This window comes from Crocodylus siamensis, chromosome 7 (genome assembly GCF_052110815.1).
Source record: "Crocodylus siamensis isolate JL-2025a chromosome 7, ASM5211081v1, whole genome shotgun sequence".
NCBI classification, from domain to species: domain Eukaryota; kingdom Metazoa; phylum Chordata; order Crocodylia; family Crocodylidae; genus Crocodylus; species Crocodylus siamensis.
The window spans coordinates 84,352,751-84,375,106 of NC_143401.1; the positions used below are offsets into that span (position 1 = coordinate 84,352,751).

Genomic DNA, 22,356 nt, shown 5'->3' on the forward strand with positions numbered 1-22,356 from the left:
GAGCTGCAAGCAGGTGGAAAGCAGCATCCAGAAGTGGGACAGATGGGTGAGGCCAGGATAATGGGGCAGTGGCAACAAGGGACTGGGGGCCAAGGTAGACCTGTGATCTGCTCCCCATATGTCCCTGTGACAGGCGCCGGTTCCAAGGGCAGGGATGTACAGGGAGTGAATCGCAGCTGTGCCCGGGGCTCTGGCCCTGCACTGTCACCACCCCATGATCCTGGCCCCAGCCCTGCCCATCCATCCTGCTCCTGGACTCTACTCCCCGCCTGCCCATAGCCCTATCCCATGTGCCCAGCCAACTTCACCCTACCCACAGGGGTCCTGGGCCAGTCTCTATGGAGACCCCACCCACCCACCCACTCCATCTGGCACCCCTGACAGATGGGGTGGGCGTGGGGCAGACAGGCTGGGGTGCCCAGGCATCAGGGCCAGCACCAGTGGTGTAGACACTGGCATCAGCAGCTGGACATGTCACAGGAGCTACACAGGAGCTAGCTGCCACACCACCCTCACTGTGCCATGTGCCCGGTGACAGCAGGACCAGCCGCATGTGCCATGCTCAAGCTGTCCCCAACACCTGGGCTGGGCAGGGCTGAAAGACCCACTGTGGGCTGGACAGAATCCCTTAGTGGGCTAGATCTGGCCCGCAAGCCATATTTTGCCAGCTCCTGAAGTAGAGCCTTTTATTTTCAGATTTAATTCCAAATTTATTCACCTATATTCAATCTGGCATTAGAACTACTACAAAATGTTCTCATGTATATTTAAGGTCAAACAAAAGGTCAGCAATAGAGGTGCATGGATATATCAGTCCATATCGTATCAGCACCAATAAAAGGAAAATTGACATCATCAGCAGGCAGCTTTTTGTGGTTGATGTAGCGGATAATGTTGCCAATAAATGCCATGTGCATGGGTGGAACTACAGCATGCACACAGCCAGCCTGGCAGCTTGGAGAGCAGCATCCAGCTGGTAAATCTGTTGGTGGGGGTGGAAGGGCGAGGGGAGGGAAGGGACAGATCAAGGCCCCTGCACCAAGAGGGAATGGGTATAGGGTAGGCGCTGCCCAGCTGGGGTGGGGTGGGGTACCAGACAAAGCCCCCAGCAATTCATCCAGGGGAAGGGAGAGCATAGGAAGGGGGGAGCTCCTGCTGCTGCCCACACTCCCAGGGAAGGCATGTGGGGCATGTGCCCCCCAGATCTGTGTGTAGGGTAAGGGCAGGCTGGATCCAGGGGAAGTACCAGGTTCTTCCTGGCAGCGGTGGGGGGGCTGGGCCACCCACAGCCCTCCCTCTCAGCACCACCACAGCCCAGCCTGAGCACAGCCCTGGCCCAGGCTCCCTGCCACCAGGAAGAGCCCTGCACCACCTCCAGTCCCAGCCTGCAGTAGCAGGTTGCCCCACACAGAAAATCGAGAGGCACGTGCCCCTCACACCTCCCCCAGGGGTGCAGGCAGCAACAGAAGCCACCACCCCCCTCAACAAACTGCTTGCGGCTCCATCCAGCACCCCGCCTCACCTGGGCAGCATCTGCCCCTGCCCCACTTCCTCTCACCGCAGGGGCCTGGATCTGCATCCACCCCCAACAGACTTACCAGCCGGATGCTACTCTCCAAGCTGCCAGGCTGCATATCAGCAATTGGATCAGTATCGGCCGATGCAGCTTGTTAATAATCAGCCATCAGTACTGGCTGCAAAATTTTGTTTTATCGGTGCACCCCAAGGCAACTACGAAAAGATGTACACTCTACTTCATTTGGAATAGCTATACCATACCACTCTTCTATCCAAAAGGATATATGAGCAATAGGAGAAATATTCTAAAATATTTATGTTATTCAAGGTCAGTCAGGGCCAGAAGCAATGCACATATGAGGCAGTGGCTAGGCCAACTTCATAACCAAACTAGAAACTGAGATTTATACCAAGATCTGTTCTTCAGCTCTGTTTAAGGACATCATAATTTCTTCATCCTGCCACTGATGCCAGGCAGAGCTGCAAGAACCACAGTTGTACTGAAACTGCCTTTAGACTCTGGGAACCAATACTGGATCAGTTTAGCTTCAAAAGATTATTTCAGAGACCTTAAGGTAAAAAAAATAGTTTAACAGTGGGTTTTACACTGAAAGAACTAATTGCTTAGGCTTCTATACTCAGATAAAAGTTGTCTACTTATTAACACACTGATTTGGATATTGCCGATAATCAGGTTTTTCCCAAGTAAATATTTCATACCCACCAAGTTGCATGTCTTTGGTAACCCGAAACTCAGTTACTGAGAGAACTGTAACACATACCCTACTTTAAGATAAGTATCATTACATTCTGTATTTGTTCCCCAAACACATGGTCAAAAATAGCCACCAAACAATTTCCACTTTGTATACATTGTGTACCTTCTAATTCATATTATTCAGACAAACTATAATCCATGACGCCTCTTCTGGTATTTTCAACTTTTGTTAGTAATAGAAATCCTCTGAACTAGACAAGAGAAAAAATTCTGAACAAAAAGAAATGCAGCACTAACAAACAATACAGTACGTAATAAGTTTAAACAACACTGGACTAAACTTAAGTCTGCAGTATATGACCTTATCAACAAGATTACTTTCCACAACAGAGGTCCATAAATTATTTAAACTCAGCTACATTCAGAACCTATTAAGTTTCATGCTATAGTCAGCCACTCGTATTGTAGGCATAATTTTTAAACAAGTATTTAAGAACTCACCCAGAGTCCAGAAAGACTTTTTTCTAATGATTTTTATTATATAGACAAACAGACATCACCCTACTTGGACATGGATTTACTATTTCAAAATTGTACTACCATCAACCTGAAAGGAAACATGTTGGCCAAATACAGAGAAGACTACTTGTTACTAAATTTGTGCTATTTCAATAGTAGTGATAATTCCACTGCCTATTAGATCACTTCCTAATTTAATCCTGTGCCATCATGTTTACACAATAAATCATTTTTACATAACTTCTTTAACCAAAATAATGCACCAAAACAGGAGTTAGGGTGTCTGTCAGAAATCCCATACTTTTGCTGAATTTCATGAACAAAAAACAAGGCTACTATAAGTTTGGTTTGCGGGGGCTGTTAACTATAGTCACTTTTTCACCTCTATCCAGCTTTAAATAACAGCACCAGTAATCATTTGGCCATATCCTGAAAGTCTGGATTATATGGAGAGCAAGCATGGTACTCTCTCAGGGGTTTTCAAACTTTTTTGGTCAGTGTATCCCTGGTAGCTGGTGGAGAAGCAGGGGGTGTTGGGGTGGTCATTCAAGGAGTGCAGAGGGGCGGGGGGGGGGGGTTCTCCAGTGGCTGGTCAATGACAGAGGGGGGCTGGAAGTGCCAGCAGTGCACAGCAGTGGAAGCAGTACAGTCCTAGAGGCCCCACTGCTATGTACACCCTAGGACCTTCCCAAGTACCCCCAGGAGTATGCGTACTCCCGTTTGACAACCCCTGTAGTATCTGATGGATCACAACTCACATTTACAGATAGCCACAGATCCTGGTTTTCTCTGTTTAAAAACCGCAAATTTAGATTTAAAACCCCCAAATCCGTTTTTCTGTGATTAAAATGAAACACTGCTACGTGTGTGCATGCATCAGTTGAACACACTGTTTTATTGATATAGTTACAATTTTAAAGCAATTTGGAAGCCTACCAGTGACTCAATCACTATAATAAAATACATTTTAAATACCTATAAATTTTGACTTTTCATTTTTGGGTTTTTTTCACCATGGAAAAATCAGAGTTCCTCCTGCCCCCCTCGCTCACCAGGACCAGGACACAGGCAGCATGGACAGCAGCTCCCTGCGTCTGCCATGTGCATGAACGTGCACACACATGTATGTGGCACCCCCTGCCTCATCACCATCCTCCTGCAGGCTGGAACTCTGACAGCCTCCCAGCAAACGAGGAGTTAACCCCTTCCCACCACGCGCCCGCTCACCTCTGGCTGTGCTGGGGGTCGGCAGGGGGTTCGGCGGCTGCTGAGGGGGTGTCTGGGGGGCTTCAGGGGAGTGGGGGCGCAGCAGGCTTCACCCGCGCATCTCTCACCGCTCCAGAGCCTACCTGAGTGTGGTTTTTTCCTACAGGAGGGGAACTGGTGAGTACCCTCTCCTTCACTTCTCCCTTCCTGGGGGGTTGGGCCAAGTAGGGGCCTGGGCGGGGGCTTGACCCTGTAAGGCAGGGCCCCCCAAATCCCGGGCAGGGCCCCCCTGGCCTGAGAAGCCAGCGTTCCCCGACGGCAGGCCCACGGCGCATGAGTGTAGTTTAAAAGGGCCCGCCAAACGGGGGGCGGGGGAGGAACCACACTCAGGTAGGCTCTGGAGCGGTGAGACGCGCGGGTGAAGCCCGCTGCGCCCCCACTCCCCCGAACCCCCCCAGACACCCCCTCAGCAGCCGCCGAACCCCCTGCCGACCCCCAGCACAGCCGGAGGTGAGCGGGCTCATGGTGGGAAGGGGTTAACTCCTCGCTTGCTGGGAGGAGGCCGCTACCTGGTGCCGGGCTGGGTCAAGCCCCCGCCCAGGACCCTACCTGGCCCAGCCCCCCAGGGAGCCCTGCGACCGGAGCCGCGTGAACAGGCTGCGCAAACTGGCACTCGAGTTAGCGCAGAGTTCGCGTGGGAGAGGGCGCGGGAGGGCAAGAGACCCTGCCTGCGACCCCCCCCAGCCATAGCCAGCCCCAGCCGTAGCCAGCCTACCAGAGGCATGACACGGATGAGCACGCGCCGCACCCCGAGGGTCCCCTCGGGCTCTGCGGCCCCCCCAGAGACAGCCACCCAGACGGAGCCCATGGTCCCGGGCTCCACGCAGACGGAGCCCCTGGCTCTTGGCTGCGGGGGCTGCCTGTCCCTTTTTCAGGCTCTGGGGCCCAGGAGCATGGCCACCTCCCCTTCCAGGGTCTGCTCCCTACTGGGGTCTCTGGCGCACCAGCTGGAGGAGCTCCAGGCCACAGTCCAGAGACTGCGTGCCATCAGGGACTGCGAGCAGGAGATAGACTCCTACTGCCAGGCCCTTCTCCCCCGGGAGCCGCAGGGGAGAGCTCCGTCTCCCTCCGTGACTAAGGAGGACTCTGGGACCTCCCGCTCTGCCCAGTCAGGGGCATGGACCAAGGTGGTCAAGGGCCCTAAGGCCCGCCGCACCAAGGCCCCTGCCCTGCCGGAGCTTAGCAACAGGTTCGCACCTCTTACAGCCCCAGCAGAGCCCACGCAGTTGCCAGCTCCTGCAGGCAACCCAGGCTCAACCACAGCTACTGCCCCCGCTCTCCCCAAGACAAAGCGAAAGGTGTTTGTTGTGGGAGACTCCATCCTGCGGGCACTGAGGGGGCGATCTGCCGGCCCGACCCCTTAGCCCAGGAAGTCTGCTGCTTCCCGGGGGCCCGAATCCGAGACATTGCGGAGAGGATCCCGCAGCTCCTCCGGCCCACAGACCACTACCCCATGCTCCTTATTCACGTGGGCACCAATGACACGGCTCGGAGCACCCCCAGCCAGGTCATGAGGCGCTACAGGGAGTTGGGAGCGGGGCTTCGGGCTCTGGGAGCTCAGGTGGTGTTTTCGTCCATCCTCCCAGTCTCGGGCTATGGGCTGAGGAGGGAGAGGAGGATCCATGTGGTGAACCAAAGACTACGGAGCTGGTGTCATCGGGAAGGCTTTGGCTTCCATGACCACAGCCCGCTCTATGGAGAGACAGGCACTGAGCTGCTGGGAAGAGATGGCCTCCACCTCTCTCCCCTGGGCAGGAGGCTCTTCTCAGCCAGGCTGGCTGACCTGCTCTACCGGGCTTTAAACTAAGTCTGCTGGGGGATGGGGGGACTACTGCCCCTGCTGGCCCGCTGAACGGCCCTTGCAAAGCCAGTGGACCAAGGCACTTAAGGGGGCACTTAAGGGAGCCCACCCCTGCCCCAGCCCTGGCACAATCTGTGGGCAAGGCAAGAGCCCCCAAGGGCACACTTGCCTGCCTGTACACTCATGCCAGGAGCCTGGGCAACAAGCAGGACAAGCTCGTCCTCCTGCTCAGTGCAAAGAAATACGATGTAATTGGGATAACGGAGACCTGGTGGGACTCCACCCATGACTGGACCACGGGGATAGAGGGCTATACCCTGTACAGGAGGGATCGTGTTGACAAAAGGGGCGGGGGTGTAGCTCTCTATGTCAAGGAAAGCTACATGTCTCTACAAGCTGATGTTGGCGACCGGCATGGACAGCTGGAGACCCTCTGGGTAAAAATTCGTGGGGAATTCGGCACAGGGGACACAACGGTGGGAGTCTACTACAGACCTCCCACTCAAAGTCCTGAGCTTGACCAGGAGTTCACCCGGGAACTGACTGAGGCCGCTTGCTCCAGGAACTTGGTTGTCATGGGTGACTTCAATTACCCGGACATCTCCTGGGAAGATCACTCAGCTAAATCTGAGTGGGTGCAAATCTTTCTCTCGTGTGTGGATGACCTCTACCTGACTCAAGAAGTCTATGGGCCAACGAGAGGCAAAGCGCTGCTTGACCTGGTACTGGCTACAGGGGACGACCTAATCGGTGACCTAGTGATTGATGGGAAGTTGGGTGACAGCGACCACGAGCTGATCACCTTCACCATCCGCCGTAAAGCTGGCAAGTCAGTCAGCAACACAGAAGTCCTTGACTTCAGAAAAGCCGACTTTGATAAGCTCAAGAGGCTAGTTGGTCAGGCCCTCAGGGACCATGACCCCAGGGAGATGAGAGTTCAAGAAGAGTGGTTGCTTCTCAAGTAAGCGATCCTCAATGCACAAGCTAAACCTATCCCAACATGGAGGAAAGGCAGCAAGAAGGCACAGCAGCCCCCCTGGCTCTCCAGAGACCTAGTGGACCTCCTGTGGCTAAAAAGGAAAGCCTACAAAGGATGGAGGACGGGATTCACCTCCAAGGAGGATTACTCCGTGCTGGTCCGGTCCTACAGGGAGCAAACCAGGAAAGCCAAGGCTGCAACTGAACTCCAACTAGTTTCAGGCATCAAGGACAACAAAAAGTCCTTTTTCAGATATGTGGGGAGCTGGAGGAAAAGCAAGAGCAATGTTGCCCCATCTGGTTTACCAGGGGTCCAACTGACAACTGATGCCCAGGAAAAAGCCAACCTATTAAATAGGTACTTTGCGTCAGTCTTTCATCAGTCACACGGGATGCCCATGCCTGCTATGGGACAGGGAAATCTGGGTGAGAGGGATCCCCTACCCTCCATAAATGCTGACCTCATGAAGGAACACCTTGAGAAGCTGGATACCTTCAAGTCAGCTGGCCCTGACAATCTGCACCCCAGGGTACTCAAGGAGCTGGCGAGCGTCATAGCCCAGCCCCTGGCACGGATCTTTGAAAACTCCTGGTGCTCTGGTGTAGTGCCCGAAGACTGGAAGAAGGCCAATGTGGTGCTGATCTTCAAGAAAGGGAGGAGAGTGGATCCGGCTAACTACAGGCCCATTAGCCTGACTTCTATCCTGGGGAAGAGCTTAGAAAAGTTTATTAAGGAGGCCATCCTTGAGGGACTGGCCCAGGCTAACATCCTAAGGGATAGCCAGCACGGGTTTGTTGCGGATAGGTCTTGTTTGACCAATCTCATTTCCTTCTATGACCAGGTGACCTACCACCTGGACAAGGGAGAAGAGATTGATGTCATATATCTTGACTTCAAAAAAGCTTTTGTTCTGGTATCCCATGATCACCTCTTGGCCAAACCGCCCAGTTGTGGCCTTGGCTCCACCACGATCCGCTGGCTGGGAAACTGGCTCCATGGTCGGACCCAGAGGGTTGTGATTGATGGCAGTCACTCATCATGGTGCCCTGTGACCAGTGGGGTCCCTCAAGGCTCTGTCCTGGGACCCATCCTGTTCAACATCTTCATTAACGATGCGGACATTGGAGTCAGGAGTGGACTGGCCAAGTTCGCCGATGACACCAAACTTTGGGGCAAAGCATCCACGCCAGAAGATAGGCGGGTGATCCAGGCTGACCTGGACAAGCTCAGCAAATGGGCAGATGAGAACCTCATGGTGTTTAACACCAAAAAATGCAAGGTTCTCCACCTTGGGAGGAAAAACCTGCAGCATCCTTATAGGCTCGGCAGTGCTACGTTGGTTAGCACTACAGAAGAAAGAGACTTGGGGGTCATCATTGACCACAAGATGAACATGAGCCTGCAATGCGATGCTGCGGCTAATAAAGCGACCAAAACGCTGGCTTGCATCCATAGATGCTTCTCGAGCAAATCCCGGGACGTCATTCTCCCCTTGTACTCGGCCTTGGTGAGGCCGCAGCTGGAGTACTGCGCCCAGTTTTGGGCTCCACAATTCAAAAAGGATGTGGAGAAGCTTGAGAGAGTCCAGAGGAGAGCCACGCGCATGATCAGAGGTCAGGAAAACGGATCTTACAAATGACAGGCTGAGAGACATGGGACTCTTTAGCCTGGAAAAGCGCAGGCTCAGGGGTCATCTGATGGCCACCTATAAGTTTATCAGGGGTGACCACCAGGATCTGGGGGAACGTCTGTTCACCAGAGCGCCCCAAGGGATGACGAGGTCGAACGGTCACAAACTCCGCAAGACCGTTTCAGCCTGGACATAAGGAAGAATTTCTTTACTGTCCGAGCCCCCAAGGTCTGGAACAGTCTGCCAGAGGAGGTGGTTCAAGCACCTACATTGAACACCTTCAAGAGTAAATTGGATGCTTATCTTGCTGGGATCCTATGACCCCAGCTGACTTCTGCCCTTTGGGCAGGGGGCTGGACTCGATGATCTCCCGAAGTCCCTTCCAGCCCTAATGTCTATGAAAATCTATGAAAATTACCCTCAACAGGTAAATTCATATTGAAGTTTCTAAGGAAACACATTTTCAAAACAACGAAAATTAAGAGTCTTACTTGCCCTTTATCACTATTGCTCAATAAATAGCAGGGAAAGGTACAAGATTTTAACTGCACACTGATGCCTTTTCCTCTCACCACAGCAGACAGTCTACTAAAAGGCAAAGCAGAAAGTTTATTCCACTGATATATCTTGATACCTGCACTTCTGTCCAAGCCAACAAAAATCAAATACAAAAAGCACAGAAAGAACATAAACACTGCACCCCATTTTATTTATGGAATACTCCAGTCTTTGGCCAGTGAAAACTAAAGTCTATTTTTTTTTTTAAGCAAATGCAAAAGCAGACTGGCTAACACCCTAACCTACAGATTACAGTTGTAAAAACAAATAGCCTCTGTGACCAATTAAAGTGTCCGATAACATACCACACATTACTCACAAAACTTTTTTATGCCACTTAACCTCTGCTTCAGTAGCATTCTACAAGCCACTTCCTTAAAATATTTGTTCAATTCTTTGCAAGCTTGAGGTTGTATGCACAACCACCACTCAACCTTCACAGAGGTCGTCGGCAATCATGGATGACATAAGCTATTTTACAAAGCAGAACTGCCCTTCACGCTGAAAGGATGCCTTTTTAACTGAAAGACCTACTACCCTCTGTCATCATCAGTGTCATTGTTGCAGTTGTCCTCGTTGGGTGTTATTGATGTGTTGTCGGTGTTGAAGTTTCAGGAACTGCAATGTCGAGAAGCCACAGCCAAGAGATTCCAACACCAATCTCATCTTAAAGAATGACCACAGGCTCAGTTCAGTGGCAAAGATTCAACCTTGTTTATTGTCTAGATGCACAGCCTTAACATGTTTTGTTCTAACAAGCACATCAGACCAGAAGTTAAGGCATTTGTACCTGTGACAGGGCAGTTGGCACAACAGCATACAGTCTCCCCCAGGCTGCTACAAAAGTCCCCCGCTTTCCAATTCTCTTTTTATACAATGATCAAAACAAATGGCCTATTTCATTCCATCTGTCTCTTGAATGCTTCAAACCAACCTGTACCCTAAGCTTGTTTCACATTCTGACCTGGGTGTTCCCATGCCAGTCTTATCATCCTGTTACTAGACTAATCTCCCCCTCCTATCTCTTGTTAGGAATGCACATCTGGTTCACATGCCAACTTTTGTTTATGTGAAGAGTTCATGCATCTGTCAGTTGACTGGTGAGGCCTACTCTGGCAATGCTTTAGCAAGGCCTTTGTATGAGCAGCATACATTGATCAATGCCCCAGCAAGGCCTACACCCTCTGGCTAATTCAGTTTTAAATACTTAGTCAAAATATGCGATTCCATACTTAATATGACAAAGCCAATACAAACCATGGGAGAGCTAGCCAGTATCACTAACATGTCAAATGTACTGATGAAATTAAGTCACAGAGTTTTTACTGGTGGGCGATATACAAGCCAAAAAGAACCAAGCTAAATATGAAAGTCCAGCTAAAGTCGAGCAGTTGTACTCTTCCTGATCAAATATGTCCAATTTAAAGAAATAATAAATACAGAACTCAAAGCGACTCAGCAAAAAAGGTACACAAGCACTGAAACATTCAAAGCACAGGTGCAAGCAGCAGGCATAATTGTATTTAAAGGAAAAAATAAATAAAGAACTATTACTTAGGTTCAGGAATCATCCCAGAACCAGACAACAGATTTTTTCCTATTTGCAAGTCAGGGGGCACCAACTGGCCCCATTGTGCACTATTGTCTCCATGTCTCCTGGCTCCACACCTGTAACACCACAGCTACCAAACTAAGAGGCTCCCTCCTAAGCTGCTGCAATTGCCACTAACATTTCTAATGATTCCAATGTAGTATGCATTTACTGGTCTTTATTTCACAGACTTCTTGTATCCCCACTACCCCCTAATCAAAAGGGAGTCCAGAATATCTTACTAACATTTCATGGCTTTACATTTATTGCTGCAGCTGTAGTGTCTCTGTCCCACCCAGAAAAGTTTTCCTTCTCTACAGAACAGCTCACTACAGTGAACCATCCCCATGAACAGTCAAGGCTCAAATAAATAAAAAGCTGATTTCCCACGTTGTTTGAATCTTTCCAGCTTGTGTAGACACAATTTTTGTACCAATTTACCCATATCACTTCAAAAAAGAGAGTCAAATGGTGCAGCCTCCACATGCAATAAGACATAAGTGTATTAGATAGCTTAGTTCCACGTTTTAACAAACATCCATTTTACAAAACAGTGAAGATTGCAAAGTCAGTGCACTTGCTTTGGACTGCTTTGATTCCACGATCACACACTATGTTTTCCACAAAACACCTGCCTCCTGTAGTGCTCTTCACTATTGATTTGTTTCTCATGATCAGTGCCTGGCCCCAATACACTACTTACTGCTTGCTATTCAAACCCATCCAAGAAGACAGATTATTACATTTCTTCAAGGGTGTACTATTATGATGAGCATCAGAGACAACTGTTTCTTGCACATTAAATATTATTTCTACATCTTCTTGAGGTGAGGGGTTATCATCACCCCCTTTTTTGCATGTAGGAGCTCAATGCAGAAACTAAAAATCAAAAGTTTCCATTAAATTTGGGACACTAAATTTGAGGTAATTAAAGGCCAGTTTTTCAGGGTTCTTAGCATTATGTTTGTACACCATATATTCAAAGTGCTGCTACAATTAATTTCAGTTGCAGCTGAGAACAGTTAGCACATCTGCTAATCAAACCCCAGAATAGGAAGGCCTATAAACAGAGCATCATCTTTGATTCAAGCCTTGCATCCTGCTGATTCTTTCTGTACAAAGTCTCCAAGCCACAGGCTTTCCCATCTACTGGCACAGCTAGAACACTTGCTCAGGTCCTCCTCTTGTGCCTTGATCTCTGCAACAGTGTTCGCTCTGCCCCTTACAACTGTAATTTTGACTCACTCATTTCTACTGCAAAATTCTGCTGCAGAGATAGCTCAAACATCTGAGGAAAATTATGTCACCCTTCCCAATTAGCTACTGCTTCTCTATCCCTATAAAAACAAAAACAAAAAAAAGCTACTCACCCTCACTTCAAAGCTCATCACAACCTACCACTCCATCCATTATCTGTCATTCACCCTCATGGTGTCAACTTTCTCCTCCAATTGCCTCTGATGTGATCTTCCATCACTCACTCACTTAAAACAAGTGCCATGATGTTCCCACCCCTCCTCCCATACTGCTCTTGGCAGAATTCCCTAAACAGCCACAAAACAGACAACAGTAATGCTGACGGTGTCTGATCTGTAGTTAACTTGGATAGTAAGATATAAAAGAATGTATGGCAGTATCAAATATCTGCCATAGTCACCAACTACACCTCAGAAGATTGGACTCCTTTTTTGCATTTTGATAGCTATATGACTATGTTTACCCTTCTGGTAGTTTTAATATTGAAGTCTAAACAGGTCATTTCAAACTAGCAGTTTATGATTATAAAATTGATTAAATTCAATTCTTAACATTCCTACAATAACAAGGCTCTGGTTATATATATTATGCCTGCTTGTATATGGTATTTCAAAGAGCACACTGAAGTTCCTCTGTGTTAGCTTACTAAATTTTGCACTGCATGTTCAAGAACTTTAGCTTGCTTCACTTTTTAAAATTAAGTCAGGAATAAAGTTATGGAAACAGCATTATGCAATGCAAATTTAGAGCACCTGTAACTGCACCAATAAATTCTTAGCATTAGTATTCTACATAAAAGATGACCTGACTACTAATATACACAGGCCAAATGAATGACAGGCAATTCCCTTATATTTTACGGATCTGCTCTAATGAAAGCTGATTCCATGTTCACTATTTCATAAGTGGATTATCCTATGGGATAAGTGAACCAAGACAGGTACTATCTGGGGGAAGTGTGACTGTTAGGGAGAGAGAGAGAGAAAATTTGCTGCTCAATAAGGAGTGCAGAGAAGAAAAATGAAAGCAAGTTGAAAGTGTGGAAACCCTGTTTGTTAATGGTGACAGATTCAATGAAATTAATACAAACAAGTTACTCTGTACAGTTACCCACAAACTGTTCACACAAAGAATATCAGTAGATTTGGCTAAAATCTCTATTTTTCCACAGCACTGTCATTCCCCTCTACAATTTTAATAACAAATGACTTTAAAAAGAAGTTTAGAAGCCATTTGGGGAAATAATGGTATGGACATACCTAGATAAAAGATAGATATAGAGACAGCACAAGCTTTTGTGAAGCCAGATGCCGGGAAAGGACAGCACAGAGGACAGTATAAAATAGAGTGAGTGACTAGAATACAATAAATGGAAAAGCAGGAGGGAGGGAGAAAGGAGAAGGGGAGCACCAAGAGGCATGCAAGTAAAGAACCCATAGGAAAAGGGGTCACACAAAAGAGAATCCAGGTAATGGTATAAGAATCTGTAGTCCCTGATTAAACCACACTTCACAGAGTCCATTATGCGGATGATATGTTGTTCCACAATTTCCTGTTCAAACTGGTTTTTAAAATGTTTCTGTCCAAGAATAGCAATCTTGAGGTCAGCAATGGAGTATCCAGGAAGGCTGAAGCGTTCTGCCACAAGCTTTTGTGTCTTTCTGCAACTGATATCAGATCAGTGTTCATTCATTCATTCTTGCATGCAGAGATCACCGTGTCTGTCCAATGTAACTAGCATACAGGCATTGTAAGCAGGCAACGTCTTACCTGACACTGACAGAGTTGCAGGTGAATAAGCCTTGGATGTTGTACTCGTTATCAGGTTCACCGTTGATGTGGTCTGTACTGATGTGGGGCTACAGTAGGCAACTATATCCATTGAAAGGCCTGGTGCCTTAATGAGGAAGGGATTTAGTCTGTTGCTTGACTTATGGCATTGGAGGTTGTGGTGCTGTCTATAAACCGGGACAGGTTTGCCCCCAGCAGTACCCTGAGACAGTCATCCTTTTCGAAGAGGGGTTGGAGGTCATTAATAATGTATCTAAGGTGTTTGCTCTGGGGGGATATAGGCAACAACCACAGGGATTCTGCCCCAGCCAATCTAGGATATGTGCTGCATATGGTGACTACACTAAGACCCACACTACACGTGGCACCCAAGTGAGCCCTCCAACAGGCCAATAATATACTGGATTGTTTCAAGAGGCTTGTCACTTTAAAAATCAAGGAAAAGGATTCTTCTGTCCTACTCAGGATTAGCGAGGCCTTACCTGGGGTACTGTATCTGTGTAAGCTCCACACTTGACAAAAGGATGTTGACAGATTAGGAAAAAGTCCAGTGGAGAGTAACAAAAATGAACAGAGGCCTGGAAGCATGATTTATGAGGAAAGACTTAAAGAACTAGGGTTAGTAAGTCCAGGGAAGAGATGACTGAGTGGGGATTTGATAACAGTTTCCAAATACCTGAATGGCAATAGGAAAAAGGATGGAGATGAGCTTTTCTCTGTGGCCAGAGGGGATAAGGCTGGAAGCAGTGGACTCAAACTGCAGCAGAAGAAATTTAGGTTGGACGTTAGGGGAAACTTTGGCTAGGAGGGTGGTCAAGCACTGCGAACAGCCTACCTAGAGAAGTTTTGGAATCTCCATCCTCGGAATTTTTCAGAAGCAGGCTGAATAGACACTTGGCTGGGACAGTGTAGTCAGGAATGACTTTGCTTTGAGCAGGGAAATAGTCTGGATGACTTTGCAAGGTCCTTTCCATACGATCCAACACATATGATCCCAACATGGTTTGAGACCAAGTGGTCTTCCGCTCATTGCCCCGATAGCTTATAACAAATTGGATAACCATACTCCATGAATTTCAGAATTCAGAAGTTAGCACTCCTCTTATCTGAAGGCAGCATACACCCCAAGGTGGTCTTAAATAAAACTAGGTTAATTAGAGGTGTGGAGGAAAAGCATCAAAGGCAGTGGGTATAATATCCATTTTACAGACCTAGATAACAGCATCAGAATACAGACTAAAAATTTTAATAAGTGAATCTAGGCAGGAGTAGAGGCTTTACAGTTAAGTTTATCTTTTATATCAGTGGTGCTCAACCTCTCAGACTCCATGCACCACTGACTCAGCCCAATGCTGGTCCATGGGCAGATCCAGCTCACAAGATCAGTTTTCAGGTGTGATCCAGTGCACTAGCACAACCCCGCAAGTCATATTAGGCAGCAGAGTGACCACACACACAGGGCTGTGTCATCTGGACCACGAACCTTCCCATACATTAGAAAATTTAGTGGCAGGGGAGCAGTGTCAATGTTAATTGCTGCAGCTCTGGGAGCAATTAACTCTGCAACTGCTCTCCTGCTGCCAAAGCTCGAAACCCATGGGGCATCCCGCAGGCCGGATGACATGGTTCAGTTGGCGGAAGGCTGACCAACACGGCTTTATGTTACCACTGTAGTGGTAAAGATTCTCTTAGCGGTTCCTTTCCTGCTTACACCACTTAAATCACTGATGTTTAGGTGTGAACATGTCTCAAGTGGCACTACAGCGAATTCTTTGCATCAATAGGTAGATTATTTCTGTTAACATCTCATTTATGGTAAAATATGCACAACCAAGTATCTGATGAAAGCCAACATCTTGTTTTTCTCAATACTGTCTATAAAAGTTTGCTTAACATATCGTAGTTCAAAAGAAACCATAAATAATGGTTAGGCAGAAGCATCATTTTCTTGCATTCAGCTTGACAGCTGCTACTAAAATAAGGGTGGGCAAAATGCAGCCCAGGGGCCGGATGCGGCCCACCAGGCCATTCTATCTGGCCCACAGGGCCCCTTAATATTCATTTTCTAAATTTTTTTATCTGCCCCGGGCTGCCTGTCATGCAGCCCTCAATGGCTTGCCAAAACTCAGTAAGCAGCTCTCTGCCCAAAATAATTGCCCGCCCCTCTACTAAAAGATGCTCATTCAGAGCAAAGTCTATTTGTATGTGGACTGTTCCTAGTCTAGTGCCATGATAACATTTAACTCCCTTTTAGTCTCAACATTATTAATGAAGTTAACTGAAACTCATATTACCACACAATGGGGAAGTGTGGTTACACTGGAAGATAGGCTGATGATTCAGGCCATCCTGGACAGGCTCGCAAGGTGGCCAGATCAAAACCTGATGGCATTCAACATGGAGAAATGCAAGGTGCTCCACCTTGGGGAAAAAAACCTGCCTCAGACTTATAGGCTTGGCAGCACTGCACTCGCTAGCACCACAACCGGAAGAGACTCGGGGGTAATTACTGACCACAAGATGAACATGAGCCACCAAAGCGATGCCGCAGCTGGCAAAGCAAACAAAACTCTGGCTTGCATTTCCAATGCATCTCAAGCTAGACCCAGGAAGTCATTCTCCCGCTTTACTCGGCCTGGTGAGGCTGCAGCTGGAATACTGTATCCAATTCTGAACTCTGCAATTCAGAAGCTTGAAAGAGTCCAAAGGACAGCCACCCAAATGATTAGAGGCCTGGAGGATAGGCCCTACAAGGAAAGACTCCAGGAACTGGGTTTGTTCAATCTGTGTAAGAGAAGACTCAAAGGTGACTTGATAGCTGCCTACAAAGTACAAAGTACACTGGGGTAAACACAAAGATCTAGGGAGCAACTCTTCAGAAAGGCCCCCCTTAGGAAGATAAAGACCAATGGGCACAAGTTAACTGAGGAAAAATTTAGGCTAGACACGAGGAAAAACTTCTTTTCCGTAAGGGTATCTAGAATCTGGAACACACTCCTGGCAAAGGTAGTATAGTCACCATCCCTGGAGATGTTCAAGAGGAGGCTGGACAAGCACTTCATTGAGCTCATTTGAGCCCAAAAACTTCCTGCCCATGACAGTGGACCAGACTTAATGGTCTTACAAGTTCCTTCTGGTCCTTCTTTCTATGATTCTAAAATTCTATTTTTATTAAATTCAATCTATTCCATTGTATATACCAAACTCTGGGCATGCAGCTTTCAGAAGTGGCCAGTCCAGAGGAAAGCTCATGACGGGTCAAAACTGAAGAAGTGAGAACAAAATTTAAGTGCTCTCTCTTTCCCTGAAGGTATTCTAAAAATGTCATCTCCATGTGGATATTAAAAGGCATAGATGTATTACACACACACACACACACACACACACCCCTTCTTATAACACCTTTAAATGCATCACTCTAATTGTTGGTATACATCCATCTCCTATGCAGAAACAATAACCTGTCTGAGCCAGTACGGTAACATACATTTTCTGGGGAAGTACCATGTTTTGCAAATTCATATTTGCCCTATAATTCCAATTACACAAGTGGGAGGAATTTTTAAAACACCTCTGCTTGCGTCATGGAATATTTAATAGCATAAAAGGTAAGAAGCTGTGTCGGACGGAATGTTTTCTGTGTAAAATTAAAGGAATTGTATATTTATCTTTGAAATATCAGTACTGCTGTCAGTTCAGTACTGACAGCAGAAAAACATCACATAAAATCAACACTTTCAGAGACCAGTTTTTCTCCTCAGAAGCGTCTAGTCCAAATAGTGGCATGCGCACACCCAACCCTGCTCAGTTCAAGCAATAAGACTATCATGGCTGCAGGTGGCATACCTGACCTGAAATTCTGAAGGATAAAAACACAGCCAATCTCCTCTTGGCACAGAGCTCTTATTGCTTTTTCATACCCTGGGGAAAAGACTGTTTAGTCAAAACTCTAGGCCTATTTCTAACTGATCACTTGCATTAAGGTTCATTAAGTCTATTTTTTTCAATCTACACAGAGGTATTTGCCAGGAACTCTAGAGCAATATGTAAGCAAAATATGTTAAACACCAAGACACAGTTATTTAAGAACAAAGCTATGTGTTTACACAACTTTTGTTTTGATCACCCAGTAAGCTTTTCCATACAACAGAAATGTACTGTAGACAATAAAAACTAATAGCTGCACAAACTGCTAAATGGTCTAGAGATACAACAGTGCTTTAAGCTTCACCAGCAGAAAAACTTCTTAAATTAGAGAAAGCCTCTGTAACTACAAGCAGGTGTATCCCAATCAGGACATAAGCTCAGACTTCTTACAGAGACAACCATCAAAGATATAATTAAATATAGTGAACACACACACATACACACAACCCAGGTTTCCTCTTAAGAGCTCATGCCCATGGAAAGAAAACTTATTTATTGAGCAATAGAGTCTAATACTATTTACAAGGTTATCTGACCTTTAAATAGGAGGTCCTTCAATGAAAGCTTTTGTCTTGCTCTCCATCTGAGTCAATCCATAGAAAGTACAAGGACTGATGCTGATTAAACACTCAACAAAGAAAGAAACTGTGAAGAATACCAGTTTTAACTTGTGGCATTTTGACAAATTCTGAAACATTTCAGTGCATACAAATTATGGCCACTGACGTATCACAGAGCCATCAAATTACTTCTGACACTAATAGATACTGGCCAATACAAATGCCAAACAATAAGAACAGTCATTTTTTTAAAAAACCCACAGTAACAGATCAAGTGAGCACAAGTTCAAGAAAGTTTATGCCAAACACCTCTAACTTAATTAGTCCATAAGGAACAAATTCTTCCCCTCCCCCTCCCTCCCTCTCCCATACACCCCTTTAGTATTTAAACTACTATTGCTAACAACAACCAAAAAAAAGGACACTTGAAATTGGATAAATTTATCCATTTCAAATTTATTTTGAACATATGACATTATTTTATCTATAACAGTGGCTCTCAACTGTGGTGCTGTGGCACCCTAGTATGCCATAAAACCCTTACAAAGGTGGTGCAGCAGAACAGGGAAGGGGTGCGGCATGCATGTCCACTCCTGTCTGCATGAAGGCTCTCCGATAAACCCTAAAGCAGTCGGAGTCCCCAGTCGTGCCACAGACCTTCCCAAGTCAACCCCATGTGGAATCTCACAGAAACCCAGGTGTGCAGGGCAGTAGGAACTGTCCCATGCCCCTCTATTTCCAGAAGCGTGAGGGCTTCAACCCACAAAGGTTCTGCCCAGCAGAGCCCACGTGCACCTGCGTAGCGACCAGCATTGGCTACAGCACAGCTCAGCTCAGCTCCCCAGAGCTCCCCCCGGCCAAGCCTGGTTCAGCGGGAGGAGTGAGACACCGGTTCCATGGAGAAGACGCTCAGGTTCTCCCCTACAGCTGCTTCCTGCGGCCTTCCGGCTCTACGGAGCTAGGAGGAGAGACAGGTCACTTGCAAGGGAAGCTGCAGTCCACTGACAATCTGGGGAAGCTCTTCCCAGGAGCATGGAAGGTAGAGCTACACTGGGAGGAACAGTTACCTTCAAATGGTGCTGCAGTGGGTACAAAAAGGCATACGGAGGAACAGCCCTTGGCAGAATAATAGCAAAGGTTTCCAGCAGCAGGTCCCTGCTGAAAGGCAGCCTCCACCTTCCACAATCAAAGCCTTCAAAGAGACTGTGGGCTTCTAAGGGGCAGGGGCCATTCAGGCAGAAGGCAGCTCCAGAAAACCTCCTGCCCCATCTATTCCCCTGTCTGTTGCTCCGCATTATCTAATTTCAGAACTGAAACTAAAAACTGGCGCTAGGATCAGCTAGAGAGACCAGCAGTGAGACAGCAAGCCTGCAAAGCAGTGAGGCAAGGGAGTCTGAATCTTGCTATTCAGACCATCCCGGCCTGTGAACAGGGACCCTAATCTTTAGAGACCTGGAGCTCAGCACTCCTGGAAAACCAAGTTCCTCTCCAGTGTCTCAGCTGAATCCTGCAAACACGGGAGCACACAGAATAGTGATTCTCAACCAGAGTATCCCTAGGCTTCGTGTATCAAGAACAAGGGAGATATTGTCCCCGCCCTATGTCAGGGAGAAATGAGGGGCTCCCTCTGCCTGCCTCCGCAGAGCATGCAGCTAAATTCAGAGAAGTTATAGACGGATGCCTTGAGTTCTAAAAAGTTGGAGAACTATGGGTGTACAGTCAGTTTTTCATGTTTTGCAAGGTCTTTCATATAGAAACAGACAAGAAAGATAGGAAAACATGGCTGTAACCACAAATATTGGCAGCAAGAGTAACAAACAGAGGTAGCAGCAAATTAATTGTCATTTCCAGATTTGCAGCACCCTTTTGATTTTCAGGCACTAAGAATCCAGGTCTGTAACTGGTGGCAGGCAAAAATCAACTGCTGGTACCTGCAAGGCCCCAGCAAAGCGTAATGGGAGCCACAGCAATCCCAACATTTGACAGCAAGCAGATGATTGAAGCCCGAAAGCATTGGTATCAGACACTGCCACATGCCATACTGTACAAGCCTAAAGACATGGCTTTCCATCCTTTTTCTGAAAATTATAATATACAAACTTAAAATGCAATTTTGTAAGAACATTTATCCAACTAATAAACTACACTCTGGGCCAGCTTTTGACAGCAAACATTTTATAAGATGTTTTTTTTAATGAAAATCCTGTCAGACTCTCGGCTATAAAAAATATGCTGGACAAAATGTAATAAATAAATGATGTCTGAATAATAGTACAAGTGAATGCAGGCAAACAACCTGGCCAGAGGAGGCTGCATATAAAACTGGCCAAAAATTGAAGTCACTGGGATTTTAAAAAGCAGTGAGCAATGATGTTGACAAATGAAGATTGATAGTGGTATTTGAGGTGACATCGTTGATTGTAAATATTTTTTTATGCCTTTACAGGTTTTAATTGTGCATGGCAATAAATTTAACAACAGGCGTGCTTGCTGTTAATTTTTCCTCTGCTTAGCCGGCGTTCCCATTTCCGACAGGTGTTGGCAGCATCCCTATTTCACCCCGTTCAGCAAAACAGGACAGCTATCTAAAACATTCAGAGCATTCACATCGCATGACAAGGTGCCAAAACATTTCCTTAACACGAGGTCAACATGCCTATTACCGGGAAACACACGGTAGCCTCTTCAAACCCTATCGTAACAACCCCCCGCACTCAGGGGGGACGGGAACTTTGCTCGTCTGCCTGCCTCAAAACGCAAGCAGAACAACGGCGTCTCAGCACCTCCCTCCGCCAGCACTGCCACATTCGGGGACGGGCTGCGCGACTACACCGGCAGGGCGACACCCAGGCGCATGCACCCATCTCGTCGGTCATGAGAAGCTGGCGAGCCACACCCCACCGAGGACCCTTCTCACCAGGTCACTACCAGAGAAATGTGACCATCTTGGCATTCTCCTATGCCTGAGGAAGGGCAAAGCTTGCAATTATTTTTATTTATATATATATATATATAAAAAAATCTGGGTTTTTTGCCACTCGGAAAAGATCCTGTTTCTAGTGCCTGCAAATACATATATATGTGTATATATCTGCAACTAAGAAAAGATCCCGTCTCCAGCGCCCTAGCAGCAGCGCACCAACACTTCACAGAGGACGAGTCCGGGAGGGGGAACAAAGCGAAGGGCTGCTTCCCGGCAAGGGGCTCGGACTCACCGGGGCGCAGCTGGAGGCCGCCGTCGCTGCGGCTGCACCAGAGCGCGCGCTCGCCGCGCTGCAGGATGTAGTGGTCCTTGGCTTGGAAGAGCTCCATGGGGACAGGACCGCAACTCCGCCGCCGCCTCAGCCGCCGGGTGTGTGAGAGGAGAGCGCGGGTGCGCATGCGCGAAGCAAGTCCCTCCCACCACCGCGCGGCCCCGCCCCCGGGTGGGGGGCAGGGTGCGCATGCGCGAAGGCCCCTCCCACCACGGCGCGGCCCCGCCCCCGGGTTCCGCCCACGTGACTTGCTCGTCACCGCCCCGCCGTAAGGGAGGGGCTCCTCACTGCTGCTTTGCCCTTGTGTCCGTGCCTCCTGAGTTATCCCTTTAGTTTTGGCTGGTTGGTTGCTTGGGATTTTGGTGGTCTTCATCATCATGCAAAAAAAAACTCAAGAAAAAAGAGTAAGAAAATATATTTTAAAAAATTAATAATAATAATAATATTTAATAATAATACTACCAAGGGCCTGAATGGACCTGAGCTGGATTAGACTGGATGATACAGGCAACCCCCGTCTCACGGCGTTTCGCTAGAGCGCCCGTTTTAAATGGATACCCCCACTCCACTTCGCGGTTCCTTGTCATACTCGCTGGTATCTGTGGATTCAGAAAGTGATTTTAGAAAGTGATCTTGGTGGATTTAGAGAGCAGAAGTTGGTTTTGTTTAACGCTTGGTTTAGCTCATTTTTTCAGGAAACGAAGAGCGTGAGGCGGGGGTTGCCCGTAGACTCCACCAGCTCTCAGTGGGGCGCGTCTCCACCTTCATTTAAGCACCTGACATACTCTGCATTTAGCTGAATACTTGCTTAATCAAGTACTAACCGAGGGCATTTATACACGTGCGTTTGTCCACTCCGGAGATCAGAGCTGACGCGTCCAGCGCTGTGTCACGCAATTTTGTATATGTGGCATAATGTGCATTGGCGCTGAAAAAATGGTGGTAGTGCACTTTTCAACTAATGTACATTTGATGTGTTTTAATTCA

At 47.4% G+C, this 22,356-nt stretch overlaps 1 protein-coding gene across 2 annotated transcripts in view; it reads right to left on the minus strand.

Annotated features, from left to right (window-relative positions):
• Positions 1-21,481, minus strand: part of INPP5F (inositol polyphosphate-5-phosphatase F) — a 109,273-nt gene extending 87,792 nt beyond the window's left edge. For both annotated transcript variants that reach the window (XM_090057591.1, XM_090057592.1), the window contains exon 1: positions 21,331-21,481. In XM_090057591.1, coding sequence (XP_089913717.1) covers positions 21,331-21,427 — 97 coding nt within the window. In that variant the 5' untranslated portion in view covers positions 21,428-21,481. The remainder of the gene's footprint in view (positions 1-21,330) is intronic.
• Between the last annotated feature and the right edge of the window lie 875 nt (positions 21,482-22,356).